The following is a 14,986-nucleotide window of genomic DNA, read 5'->3' on the forward strand; positions in this document are numbered from 1 at the left end:
GATTTGGGCCTGGGCAGCTAGCTGCAAGAATGAAGTTGCCATTTACTGGTAAGGGAGACTAAAGGAAAAGCAGCTTTGGCAGGACTTAAGGAGAAGGAACAGGACTTTGGTTTTGGATATGTCAAATCTGAGATGCCTGTTCACATGGAAATGTGGATTCCACATGTAGATGTGGAATCTGCTGTTCCTGGATGATATCTGGGCCAGATATAAATCTGGGAATGCTCAGAAAATTACGAGATTGAAAGATGTTACCAGGACTCCCCTGGTGGTGCAGTGGTTAGGAATCCACCTGCCAATACAGGGGACACGTGTTCAATCCCTGGTCCAGGAAGATCCCACATGCCACGGAGCAACTAAGCCTGTGAGCCACACTACTGAGCCTGTGTGCCACAACTACTGAAGCCTGCGCTTCTAGAGCCCATGCTCTGCAACAAGAGAAGCCACCGCAATGAGAAGCCTGTGCACCACAACGAAGACTAGCCCCCCACACGCCTCAACTAAAGAAAGCCCAAGCACAGCAACGGAGACCCAATGCAGCCAATAAAATAAATAAATTAATTAATCAATTAAAAAAAAGAAAGTTATTATCTAGAAAGTGAGTATAAATAAAAATTAGTAGTCAAGATTGAATCCTGGAATACTACAAGGTTGGGAAGATAAGGAGGGACTAGCAAAGATGACCTGAGAAGGAATGGTCAATGATGTTGGAGGAGAGAGAGGTGTTCTGGAAGTCAGGTGAAGAGAAAGTATGTCAAAAAGAAAAAAATCAAGGAACTTCCCTAGCGGTCCAGTGGTTAAGACTCCAGGCTTCCAATGCAGGGGGTGCAGGTTTGATCCCTGGCCGGGGAACTAAGATCCCACATATGCCACTTGGCATGGCCAAGAAATTAAAAAATTTTAAAAAAGAAATCAAGGCATAAGAATAGACTAAAGATCAATGGAAAAGAATTGGTAGTCCAGAAATAAACTATTACATTTATGGCCAGTTGATTTTTGACCATTCGCTGGGTAAAGCATATTCTTTTCAACAAATGGTGCTGAGATAATTAGACATACACATGCTCAAGAAGGAAGTTGGACCTCATCTCACACCATATACAAAAAATTAACTCAAAATGAATCATAAATCTAAATGTAAGACCTAAATAAAACTATAAAACATTTAGAAAAAAACAGGTGTATGGGACTTCCTAGGTGGCACAGTGGTTAAGAATCCGCCTGCCGATCAAGATGGCAGAGTAGGAGGACGTGTGCTCACTCCCTCTTGCAAGAGCACCGGAATTACAACTAACTGCTGAACAACCATTGACAGAAAGACACTGGAACTCACCAAAAAAAACCCTCCCCACATCCAGAGACAAAGGAGAAGCCACAATGAGACGGTAGGAGGGGCACAATCCTGTTAAAATCAAATCCCATAAATGCTGGGTGGGTGACTCACAAGCTGGAGAACAGTTATACCACAGAAGTCCTGAGAGTTCTGAGCCCCATGTCAGGCTTCCTAACCTTGCGGTCCAGCAATGGGAGGAGGAATCCCCAGAGAATCAGACTCTGAAAGCCAGCGGGATTTGATTGCAGGACCTCCATAGGACTGGGGGAAAGAGAGACTCCACTCTTGGAGAGCACACAAAAAAGTGTGCTCACCAGGACCCAGGGGGAAGGAGCAGTGACCCCATAGGAGACTGAACCAGACCTACCTGCTGGTGTTGGAGGCTTGCCTGCAGAGGTGAGGGGCAGCTGTGGCTCACCAAGGAGACAGGGGCACTGGCAGCAGGGGTTCTGAGAAGTGCTCATTGGCGTGAGCCCTTCCAGAGTCCACCATTAGCTCCACTAAAGAGCCTGTAAGCTCCAGTGCTGGGTCGCCTCAGGCCAAACGACCACCAGGCTGGGAACACAGCCCCACCCATTGGCAGACAAGCAGATTAAAGTGTCACTGAGCTCCACCCACCAAATCGGATTAAAGTTTTACTGAGCTCCACCCACCCAGCCCAACCCACCATCAGTCCCTCCCATCAGGAAGCACCCACGAGCCTCCTAGACAGCTTCCTCCACAAGAGGGCAGACAACAGAATCAAGCAGTATCAGCAGTATTCCATCTTGTGGAACTGAAAATCACAGCCACAGAAAGACAGAGAAAATGAAAAGGCAAAAGACTTTGTACCCGATGAAGGGACAAGATAAAATGCCAGAAAAACAACGAAATGAAGAGGAGATAGGCACTCTTCTGGAAAAAGAATTCAGAATAATGATGGTGAAGATGATCCAGGACTTTGAAAAAAGATTGGATGCAAAGATTGAAAAGTTGCAAGAAAAGTTTACCAAAGACCTAGAAGAATTAAAGAACAAACAAACAGAGATATGCAACACAATCACTGAAATGAAAAATACACTAGAAGGAACCAATAGCAGATTAACTGAGGCAGAAGGACGAATAAGTGACCTGGAAGACAGAAAGGTGATAATCACTGATGCAGAAAAGAATAAAGAAAAAAGAATGAAAAGAACTGAAGACAGCCTAAGGGACCTCTGGGACAATGTTAAACACACCAACATTCGCATTATAGGGGTCCCAAAAGGAGAAGAGAGAGAGAAAGGACCTGAGAAAATATTGGAAGAGATTCTAGTTGAAAACTTCCCCAGCATGGGAAAGGAAAGAGCTACCCAAATCCAGGAAGCACAGAGAGTCCCAGGCAGGATAAACCCAAGGAGAAACATGCCAAGACATATAGTAGTCAAATTGACAAAAATTAAAGACAGAGAAAAGTTATTAAAAGCAACAAGGGAAAAACAACAAATAACATACAAGGGAACTCCCATCAGGTTAACAGCTGATTTTTCAGCAGAAACTCTGCAAGCCAGAAGGGAGTGGCACGGTATATTTAAAGTGATGACAGAGAAGAACCTACAACCAAGAATACTCTACCCAGCAAGGATCTCATTCAGATTTGATGGAGAAATCAAAAGCTTTACAGACAAGCAACAACTAAGAGAATTCAGCACCACCAAACCAGCCTTACAACAAATGCTAAAGGAACGTCTCTAAGTGGGAAACATAAGAGAAGAAAAGGACCTACAGAAACAAAAACAAAACAATTAAGAAAAACGGTAATAGGAACATACATATTGATAATTACCTTGAATGTAAATGGACTAAATGCACCAACCAAAAACACAGACTGGCTGAATGGATACAAAAACAAGACCCATATATATGCTGTCTACAAGAGACCCACTTCAGACCTAGGGATATATATAGACTGAAAGTGAGGGGATGGAAAAAGATATTCCATGCAAATGGAAATCAAAAGAAAGCTGGAGTATCAATACTCATATCAGATAAAATAGACTTTAAAATAAAAAATGTTACAAGAGACAAGAAAGGACACTACATAAAGATTGAGGGATCAATCCAAGAAGAGGAGATAACAATTATAAATATATATGCACCCAATATAGGAGCACCTCAATACATAAGGCAAATGATAACAACTATGAAAGAGAAAATCAACAGTAACACAATCATAGTGGGGGACTTTAACACCCCACTTACACCAATGGACAGATCATCCACACAGAAAATTAATAAGGAAACACAAGCTTTAAATGACACAATAAATCAGCATGATTTAATAGATATCTGTAGGACATTACATCCCAAAACAGCAGATTACATGGTCTTCTCAAGTGCCCATGGAACATTCTCCAGGATAGATCACATTTTGGGTCATAAATCAAGCCTTGCTAAATTCAAGAAAACTGAAATTGTATCAAGCATCTTTTCTGACCACAACACTATGAGATTAGAAATCAATTACAGGAAAAAATACTGTAAAAAAACACAAACACATGGAGGCTAAACAATACGCTACTAAATAACCAAGAGATCACTGAAGAAATCAAAGAGGAAATAAAAAAATACCTAGAGACAAATGACAATGAAAACACAACAATCCAAAACCTATGGGATGCAGCAAAGGCAGTTCTAATAGGGAAGTTTATAGTGATACAATCCTACCTCAAGAAACAAGAATCCGCCTGCCAATGTAGGGGACACGGGTTCGATCCCTGCCCCAAGAAGATACCACATGCCACGGAGCAACAAAGCCCATGTGCCACAACTATTGAGCCTGCACTCTAGAGCCCGTGAGCCACAGCTATTGAGCCCATGTGCCACAACTACTGAAGCTCATGTGCCTAGAGCCCGTGGTCCACAACAAGAGAGGCCACCACAATAAGGAGCCCATGTACCACAACAAAGAGTAGCCCCCGCTTGCCACAACTAGAGAAAGCCTGCGTGCAGCAACAAAGACCCAATACAGACAAATACATACATACATACATACATACATACATAAATTTATTAAAAAAAAAAACCAAAAAACATAGGAGTAAATCTTTCTGACCTTGGATTACACAATGGTTTCTCAGCTATGAAACCAAAAGCAAAATCAACACAAGAATAGATAAATTGAACTTCATCAAAATTTAAAACTTTTGTACTCTTCTCCACATCCATATTATGCTGGCTATTACAAAACAAACAAAAACCAACCAGGAAGTAACAAGTGTTTTTAGTAAGGACGTGGAGAAATTAGAACCTGTGTGCGCTGTTGTTGGGAATGTAAAATGATGCAACTGCTGTGGAAAATAATATGGTAATTCCTCAAAAAGATCAGAATTACTGTATGATCCAGCAATGTCACTTCTGCATATATACCCAAAAGAAATAAAAGCAAGAACTCCAACAGATATTTGTACACCCATGTTTATAGCAGCATTATTTGCAATAGACAAAAGGTAGAAGAAACCTAAGTGTCCACTGATGGATGAATGGATAAACAAGTGTAGTACATAAACATACAATGGAATATCATTCAGCCTTAAAAAGGAAGGAAATACTGACACACTACAACATGGATGAACCTTGAAGACATTATGCCAAGTGAAATAAGTCAGTCACAAAAGGACAAATATTGTGCAAATACACTTATATGAGGTACCTAGAGCAGTCAAATTTATAGAGACAGAAAGTACAGTGGTGATTGCCAGTGGATGGGGGGAGGAGAGAATGGCGAGTTAGTTTAATGGGTACAGAGTTTCAGCTAGGGAAGATGAAAAAGTTTTAGAGATTGGATGGTGGTTATGGTTGCACAGCAATATGAATGAACTTAAAATGGTTAAAATAATAAATTTTCTATTTTGTATATTTTACCACAATAAAATAAAAAAAAAAGTTTATGCTTCAAAGGACATTATCAAGAAAGTGAAAAGACAACTACAGATTGGGGGAAACTATTTATAAATTATTTGTATAATTTGTATATAAGGGACCTATATCCAGAACTCTTATAACTCAACAGAAAAAGAGGAACAATTCAGTTTAAAAAAGGGTAAAGGATTTGAATAGACATTTCTCCAAAGAAAATATAAAAATGGCCAATAAGCACATGAAAAGATGTTCAACATCATTAGCCACTAGGGGAATGCAAATCAAAACTATATGATACCAGTCACACCCACTAGGATGGCTATAATAAAAACAGAATGGCAAGGATGTGGAGAAATTTGAACTCTCATACATTGCTGGTAGAAATGTAAAATGGTGGAACCACATTGGAAAACAGTCTAGAAGTTCCTCAAAAATGTTAAAAACAGAGTTACCATATGTCCCAGCATTCCATTTCTAGGTATGTACCTAAGAATCGAAATATATGTCCACACAAAAAATTGTACATAAATGTTCATAGCAACATTATTCATAATAGCCAAAAGGTGGTAAAAAAACAAAACAAAAACAAAATGTGCATCAACTGATGAATGAATGAACAAAATGTGCTATATCCATATAATGGAATATTATTCAGCCACAAAAAGAAATGAAGTACCCATACATGTTACAACATGGGTCAATTTTGAAAACACTGTGCTACGATGAAGAAGCCAGTCAGAAAAAGCCACATATTATAGAAATCCATTTACATGCAATGTCCAGAATAGGCAAATCCATAGAAACAGAAAGTAGATTAGTGGCTGCAGAGGCTGGAAAGACAGGGGATTGGAGAGTGACTATTAATAGATAAGGGAGTTCCTTTGGGGGGTTATGGAAATGTTCTAGAATTGATGGTTGCATAACTCTGAATATACTAAAACTACTCAATTGTACATTTTTAAGGGATTTTAAGGATGAACTTTATGGTATATAAATACCTAAAAAGCTGTTATAATAAAAAGAAGTAATCAAGTACATCAAGTCGCTGATTGACTAAGATAACTAAAAATGGACCAGAAGTTTGGTAATATGACGGCCTTGACAAAAGCTATTTTGGTAGTGGTAGGAATGAAAAAATGGGATTTTAATGTAATGCACGTGAGAGTATTTCAAATAGTGCCTGGCATGTACCCCACCCCACCCCCAAAAAAGAAGAAAAAGGAAAAAGAAATAAGAACTCAAGCTTAGGCCCTAAAAGGTCTCAAGCAGAGTGGTGAAGAAAGCTTTTGTTTTTTCTTTTTTAAAGAAAGTTTTTTCAAATGTTTTGTTGTGGTAGCAATCACTGTTGTGTTGAATCAGTTTACCGGGTTAGGGTGACTGCTCTTGTAGACTCTATAACCAGAGTGTGTCAGTGAGAGGCCTTGTTTACGTACCTTGCTCTATTCCTCCTGCTTTATGGAATGGTGCTGGAGTCAGGCTGGACCTAGCAACTGAAGGAATGCTGCCACTGCCCGGCAGCCTCTCCACCACCCCCTCTGCAGCCCACAGACCAGACTGGATCTTGGTAAGCACCCAGAACTCTGGCTTGATCTCTTACTGGTGTTTCAGAAAACCTCCTTCTTCTCATTATTATCACTGCTGCTGTCACAAGTTCCTGCATCGTCCAGCAGGATGTCAGTCCAGAAGGGAAATTCTGCAACTTGAAGAACTGGGCCCCAGAGTTCTGGATGCTCATGCTAACATCAACTCTCACCAAGGTTTAAAGAGTTAGTAAGGAAGTACTGCTTTGATATTTGTTGTTTCTATTGTTGCTGCAATATAATAATTTCTAAATGCTCAGGGAGAAAGAAAAGGGGCTGCAAAGTTAAAAAAGAGAGAGAAATCCCCTGTAGTTGAGGAGCTACAGAAAGCTTTCTGGAGGAGGTGATACTTTGGCTGTATGTTGAAGAACTAAGTAAATTCTGCTAGGCTGATGTGATGAACACAGCACCTTAGGCTAGAAGGAAGCATGTATATGTGAATATACTGAAAACAAAGTACAAGGTGAATTTGTGAGACAGCAGTTCCTTCTAGGTGGAGTACACTGGGACAATGGGAGATAAGCCTGAAAATGTAAACTAGAGACCAATTGTAGTGGTCTTGAATGCCAAGTGAAGGAATTTAGACTTTTCTTGATAAGCTATAAAGAGCAGCTCTAGGGATATTTGAAAGGAACATGATTTTAATTTTTCAATTTTTCAATTTAATTTTATGACTTGGTATTATATTCATGATTCAAATTCTGAAAATTATAAAACAGTATACAGTAAAAAACCTCTTTCTCATCCCACCAGTTTTTCACCGAATACCTTTCCCCATGGGCAATCCTGTATCAGTTTCTTACATATCTTTGTGGGTGTTGTTTGTTTGGTTGGAGTTTTTTTGTTTTCTGGGTGTGCGTGTGTGTGTGTGTGTGTGGCCATGCCACGTGGCTTGCTAGATCTCAGTTCCCAGACCAGGGATTGAACCTGGGCCACAGCAGTGAAAGTCCAGAATCCTAACCACTAGGCCACCAGGAAACTCCTTCTTATGTATCTTTGTTAGATATTCTATGTATATACAAACAGACATTATGGGTTTGTGTTTGTATCCTTCCCCTCTCCTTTTTATACAAATGTAAGCATCTTATACATACTGTTCTGCACCTTGTTTTTTAAAATATGTCAATATATCTTTTCATTTCAGTAAAGAGGTACCTCTTTCTTTTTTATAGCTGCAAGGTACTGTATTCCATTGTTTGGATATGTCAATAAGTTATTTAAACCAGCCTTTCTTAGCAAACATTTAGGTTGTTTTCAATCTTCACTATTAAAAACAATGCTTCAAAAATAGCCTTGAACATATGTCCCTTCCATGTGTGAAAATGTACCTGCAGGATATATTCCTGGAAGAAGTGTTGGGGCTCAAAGGGTATACATAATTCTGATAAATTCTGTCAATTGCCTTTCTTAGAGGTTATACCAATTTCCACTCCCATCCCACCAGCAATGTGTGAGTGCCTGTTCTCTCACACCTTTGCCAACACAATATGTTTCCTAATTTTAATTTTGCCTTAGAAAGATTAATCAGGTTACATGCATAAGAGGACAATCCCATTTACATTTTAAATTAGATGAATAAAGCATATGCTCTTTAGGTAAATTCAATTTTGATTGGGAGAAGTGATTTTAAAGCTACATATCATCTCCATGCTGCCTAGAAAAAAGTTTTCTCATTTTGTGTAACGAAAAACCATTCCATTCTCTAGTTCTTAGGTAAGCAGCCTTTAACTGGAGATGGAAGAAAGGGAATATGACCTGTGGAGAGGGAATATGACCAGTTCCAAGTTAGAAATAAGGTTCTGTATTGTCAACTCCAGTACTAGGAAGAAGACAGGTCGGGATAAGGGAAATTCCCACAGTGGCCTATGAGGTGGAGAAGGCCCACCAGCTGTTGGAGAAATGGCAATCTTATCTCAGCAAGAAGCCCATGGATAATAATTTTAAAATGCAACAGAGGATTGCATCAGCCCCCCAGCTCCTGTGAGAAACATGTCTCTTCCCCATGCCTGCCTCCTACCCCACACCTACATTACACCAGAATATCCCACAAGTCCTACAGCCATAAACTATTTTTGCCCAGATGCCCCTCCCTCTTTTGAAAAGGTACTTTCTGAAGCTCCTGCCAATAAATTGGAAGCTCCCAATGGGCAAGAACTCCTTTCTTGTTGCTTTTCAATTCTGTCACTCCAATTCCCACAGGATTAGCTTAAAATCTATGCTCCAGTAACTGATACTGATTCAAGCTGTGGAACTCCCCCATCGCCTTGTGAAACTCACCACCAAGCTGTGTCTCATGCTGGCCTGATGAAGGCCCTACCCAGCCAGCTGTAAATCCATTAAACAGACTTGAAATACCTGGGTGCATGTCTTCTACCAAGAGATTGTCTCTCTTCCGTTCTAGCTCGTGCAAAAGTTTTTTCTGCCTCAGTCTTTTCTCTCTTAGAACATGTTTAAAATTGTTGATGCATTTGTTGAGGTAGATGGTCTCTGCACACACTTGCTCTAGGCTTAGTCTACCCTGTTTGGGAGATTCAGGCCTGGAACAAGTTTCACTTCCCAGACACGGAGCCAGAGCAAAACCTGGCAATGAATATGCGAGAGGCAAGTTATTGGAAGCCAGAGAGAAGTTGCTGGGATCCTGAGAGGTTTGGTCTCCCTGTGTAGGGATGCCCACTCCACCAGACACCACACTGAGCAAGCTCTCACTCCCTTGACTCCCAGGGCTCTCCACTGAGAAATCCTGAGCACCCCCTGAACTCACTGTCCCAAGAAGTCTATCACTGTTCTCTGACTGGGAACCACTCTCAACGCTTTCCAGGTCCTCAGGAGTGATGGACCCACTGTTCTCCAGCTTCTGAAATACTCCCTGCAAAGCTGAACGAAAGTGGTAAATTGCTCGGCCCAGTTTACTTGTGTAAAACTTGATTTCTACATCTTCATCCTCCTGTGAGCCATCCAGACAAGAGGACTTTTCAAAGACATCTTTAAGGACCTGAGCAGCATGTTCCTCCTCTTCATTCAAGTCAATATGAACCATGTCATTGAAAGTCTCAGGCCGTATGATAATTTCCTCCATCATGCTGTCACAGCTCAGAGTTGCAAACCTTCTGGACTTATCTGTCAAAAGGTCCTCTAGCTGCTTTGAACTCAAAATATCAAGCCCAGCTTCACAGGCCAGGAGTTTGTCCTCTGTCTTCAGCAACGCAGACAATGATAGGCAGCTGCTGGCCTCACTTTTATCACTGCAGTTGTTTTCTATTTTTGCTACTTCATATGCTTCAAGTCCTTGGTTACACTGTTTGAAAGCCTGGGATTTGCCAGAATCCTCCTCTTTTGAGATTAACACTAGGGAAGGTTCCTCAAATTGATGAAGGGTGGACAGAGAAGCCTCTCTAGCTGTCAGTTCACCACAGGTGCCACTGATAACTTGGAGTGTTCCTGATGTTCCTTTTACTTTGTCCCTTGGCTTAAACTCATCACTTGGCTTTGCTAAACTGCTCTTGGGTGGGAAGCAAAGGCCTTGCTGTTCAGGAGTCTGAAGTTCTCTGTGTTGATTCTGAGCCCTCATTACATATGCTCCTGTTATTGGTCCTCTGTCCCCTGTTTCCACCTGAAAAACTGGTTTATCCAGGTTTAAAGAATTCAAATTATGATCCTGAAGTTGTTGTTCCAAAAATGATAGAGACTCCTTTGGGGGATTCTTATAGCACTGTGGCCGGCTTGGTTCTTCTCTGGTGGCAATCCGGACCCCTAAACTCTGCAAGAGGATGGATTTCTGCAATATGAGGTCTCTGTGCTCTAGATGGGCAAGCTTCACAACAGTAGGCCTGGGGGCTGGGGCTTTGCCTGCTCTGTAAGCCTCTTTAATGTACCTATTGCACTGCATGCCATTAACACAGAGGTGCTTGACCAGGAAGTTATGCACCAGCTCCATGGTATTTTCCCCATCTTGCTCAGGAAGTCCATACAGGTATAGAATGGCTTCCTCACTGGGTCTGTCCACATGGGGTTCCTGGGCCTTTCCCCCCACACACACCTTGGCCAGGGAGCTGCTGCCCACTTGCAAGCCTTCTATTTCACTCAGAACTGAGTCTACACAGCTAGAGACTTCATCCACTGAACCCCGGACTTGGCTCAAGTGCTGCTGCAACTCAGCAATCTCAGTTTGGAGACGACTGATGCCTTGCAGCTCTCTGATGATATAGTCCACTACATCCCCCAAAGGTTCTCTCTGTTCATGGCTACAGCCTTGGCCAGGGCCTCTGGACAAAAGGGGTTTGGCTTGATCCCTCTCTGAGGGCTCTTGACAGCTTGTGGTAATGCTGGCAGATGAGAGGTCCTGAGAGCCAGACCCTGAAATACAGGCAGTGGAGCCAAGAGGAAGCTGGCTGCTGGCCTGCTGCCCAAAGTTGCAATGCTGGGCCAGGCCCCCATCTCTATCCCCACCAATGGCTGAGGCTACTGAGCCATAGTGAGGGGGCAGGACGCTGTCCTCTGGTAAGGATCCAGCAGGGCCTGAAGACTTGCTCTTGATGCCACACAGAGTCTCTGCCTTAGCTTTATCTGGGGAAAGCCTGGAGGAGGATCCCAAGGTGACCATGATTTCTTCCTCTGACTCTTGCAACAATCGCTTCATTTTCTCCCTCAGGGTCTGAGGGATTCTCAGCTTCTTCCTCTTGTTTCTGGTCGGGATGGTTAATAGAGATTGTGTTAGAAGGCAATACCCTGACCTGCTCTTTTCAGTCTATTTTTAGCAATTATTGCTGGCTGATACCTTGCGCTTGGCCTACAGTGATGCCTAGAATGGTCCCATGTGTGGTCTCAAACCTGGCACATGTCCCTGGATCCTGGCTTGACTCTTATCCTGCAGCTAGTGAAAGAGGAAAATAGTGCACTTGGATCAGAAGGCAGCAGAATAATATGAATCAAGCTGTCAAGCAGGAATAAGAACATTACCTTCTAAGGCTGTAGGAGTCAACTGTGACCTGCCTCCCAACACTAGACTTAAAGGTTATAGGCAATTAGTTCTCTCTCCTTGGCTTCCCATTAGAGTTTTGATGTAAAATCAGATCAAGTCCTTGTGTTCTGAGCAAGTAACCAAAAGGCATCAGGATTGAGACAAACTCCTGGGAAATAGGTGGGGTGCGGTCAACAAGTGACTGAACCTTTACAAATTCAACATGAGGCTCAGCAATGAACATACAGATGTTTAACCACCAAAACTCAAATCACATACACAGTAAAAGACAAGACATGGAATGTTTCTTTTTTTCCCCTCTTCCAGTTTGCTGTTCTGGTGAAGGCTCAGCTACTTAAAGGTTTGCTCCTGCCTGTGCTTATAGCACAAAGTGTTTTCCCTTTGTTTAGTGATAGCAACCCTTCCCTTGGAGAAAGGACCACAAGGAAGTGATTTTCTAGCACTATCCACTGCTGGAGTAATAGAGGGTTGCTCTAGCCCTCTGAATGGCCTGAAGAGAACAACGCATGTGGCAGATAGGGAGCTGGTTACACCAGAGAGGGCTCCAGGGTGCTCTGCTGTTCTCCAAAAAGGTGAAAAAAGACCTGCCACCAGTCTTCCCCCTAAACCCTAAGCTACCAGTGACTGTAGCTTAGGCAGAGATGACTATTACCTTATATGTGGTGGGAATCTATTCCCTTTTTACCAGGAACATGCAGAATGTAGGGAAGGACCAGAGTGGAAAGTGTAAAGGATGAAGCAGAGAGCCCAGGAAGGCAAGGGACTGCCAATACTCTCTGGCTCTGCTAGATCGGCCCGGGATGGGTAAAATGAGTTGGTGGGAGACATGCTGCCCTTTATGTTCTTCAAGTGGAGATGGTTTCTCTATTTTCTAGATTTGAAATTTTCTAAATCTTCTAAAACTGCCTCCTTTTCTTTTCCCAGTACTCAGGGTAACCCTAAAAAGTGAAAACTGCCTGTGAAGAACATAAGCTGACTGCTCCTATAGCAATTCATTTGCAGGAAAGGCCACCAACTATAGTCTGTGGGTCTGAAAACTAAAAGCACTGCGCTTCTCCAGACTAAGAAGAACCAGAAAAACGAGTCACAAGACTTGAGATAAAGATGAAACTGACCCCTTTTACTGGAAATAACTAGGCCAAGAATCAAGAGACAGAAACTAGATTATTCCCTTTTCATTTCTTCCCTTCTTCTCTTTAGCTCATGTAAAGTCTACTTCATCTAGGAATTCTTCATCTAAGAACTCTACCCATCCTGCGAGGCACTGAAGATGCCTAATTATTGCTTTTAAAGCATTACTGCTTTACTCAGATGTTTCAAAGAGCCAGGATCAGCCATACTCCCCTAATATGGCCAACTCAGTCTGGTCTGTGTGTGTGTGTGTGTGGGGGGGGGGGGTTGGTGAGAGAGACAGACAGACAGACAGAGACAGACAGAGAATGCTCTATGTGCACAATCAGAACTCCTGGGTCTCGGGCTTAGTGCCCAGCTGCCTAGACAGCAAAGCCCCCAATTCTAGGACTGACTCATCAAAATCTTTCCTCTCTCCTCCCAAAAGTACAAAATCTACATTTCCAAAGCCAGCCCTTTCTTTTTTTCCCAAGATGCAAGGTCTGGGTACCCCTGATTTGGTCTTGGCACCTGGTATTAGCTTTGAACAATGTCCCTAGCCTGATGGACCTGAGTTGGCAATTAGCCTTTCAAGTTGTTCTCAAAGGAGAAAGACTGCTTACTAACCCAAGATGGAAGCTCTGTGTCTGACCACATGAAGCCATGAGCAAGTGCTACTAGACTGAGAATCCAGAGACATAAGTTTGAGTCTTGCTTCATCAGTGACCTTGGATTAAAGACTTCTCTCTGTGCCTTATTTCCTCATCTCTAAAATGGGGGAGATAGTCACAGGAATGTTATAAAGCTAAAATGAGAGACTGGTAATTGGTAAACTGTAATGCACTGTAGTGTTATTATTATGGACATGGCGAGACCCTGAGACAAAGAAGCAGGGAAAGCAACATCTAATTCAAGCGTGCAATTGCCTAAATGGCATGATTTGAGTGAACTATGACTTCTGTTCCAGCCCCAGACCCCTACCTCTCCCAGCCTCTTCTAGTGGTCTGCAGCAATGCCTGAAACCCTGAAACCCTACCATTACAGTGTCACTCTTTGTTGGTCTTTCTTCTAGAAGTTGTTTGTTTTTTTGTTTTTTAAGGTAAGAAGAGGGAAGAGCAAAATATTCACTCCCCAACATTTCATTCAGGTGACAGGAGGCTTGCCCTCAGGCAGCCTGAAAACATGAAGGGGAAAACTACTACAGGAGGCAAGCTTTCCCCTTCTAATGCCAGTAGGGCCCAGAACTCACTGCCAGGTCCTCCAAGGCCAGCCCCACTTTGGTCTAGAGGAGGCAGTGTTTCAGGAACAAAAATGAAGCTGACTCTCCTGCTACTGCTTCACTGCAGGCCAGGTTAACTTTGGGCCTATCTGCTTCTGCCCCTCAGATCAATATTCCAGATAGGCTTGGCCTAACTTCCTGGACAGTCTCACCAGCTTCCCCTCCAAAAGTTCAGTGCCTACAACACTGGTCGCCCAGCCACACGGAGGGCAAATGGCTCAGCCACTGTATTCAGAGCCCTTTCCTATGGTATCCTGAAGGACTAAAGGCAGAGCTGCCTGGTTTCCTACATTAGTGACAAATAGGAAATTTCCAGCTAGAGCTGCCATAGCAACTCCTCCTAGCCTCAAACAAAGATGCTTGCTTTCACATTAAACAAACAAACAAAACCTGCTAAACCTTCTTCAGAATTGGTAGCCCCTGCCCCCAGATGAACTCTAAACTTAAGAATCACCTCCTAGGGATATAGCTTCCTTAAAGACACCAAACTGACTCAGTTATCCACATATGTAGGTTTTGAAGCAAGGTACAGAGCTCACTGTGATGCCCAGATAATCAACCAGTCACTTTGCTCAGAACCCAATAGGATATCAGAAGCCAGAATGGGCTGAAAGGGTAACCTGCAGAGCCAGGAGGTCCAATTCAAGGCCACCTCCTTCTTCAGCCTCTATTTGCTACTATTGTCCGCAGGAATGAAATAACGGGGGCCAAAGAGTGAGAAAAACAGTTTGCTCTCGAAATCAATTCAATCAATGTGCCAGGCACTAAGCTGTGTGCCAGGGATATGAGACACAGTTCCTGCTCTCTAATATATTAAAGTTTGGAAA

At 42.5% G+C, this 14,986-nt stretch overlaps 1 protein-coding gene across 6 annotated transcripts in view; it reads right to left on the reverse strand.

Moving 5' to 3' along the window:
- UNC13B (unc-13 homolog B) overlaps positions 1 to 14,986 on the reverse strand; it is a 228,275-nt gene that overhangs the window by 44,852 nt on the left and 168,437 nt on the right. Inside the window, exon 1 of one of the 6 annotated variants that reach the window (XM_057723629.1) lies at positions 9,148 to 11,428. The exons of the other annotated variants lie outside the window; for them this stretch is intronic. Within the exon in view, the coding sequence (XP_057579612.1) occupies positions 9,148 to 11,428 (2,281 nt within the window). Of the gene's footprint in view, positions 1 to 9,147; positions 11,429 to 14,986 lie in introns of those variants that run through there. 6 annotated transcript variants of the gene reach the window in all.

The sequence above is a fragment of the Hippopotamus amphibius genome, chromosome 2 (genome assembly GCF_030028045.1).
Source record: "Hippopotamus amphibius kiboko isolate mHipAmp2 chromosome 2, mHipAmp2.hap2, whole genome shotgun sequence".
In the NCBI taxonomy this organism is placed as follows: domain Eukaryota; kingdom Metazoa; phylum Chordata; class Mammalia; order Artiodactyla; family Hippopotamidae; genus Hippopotamus; species Hippopotamus amphibius.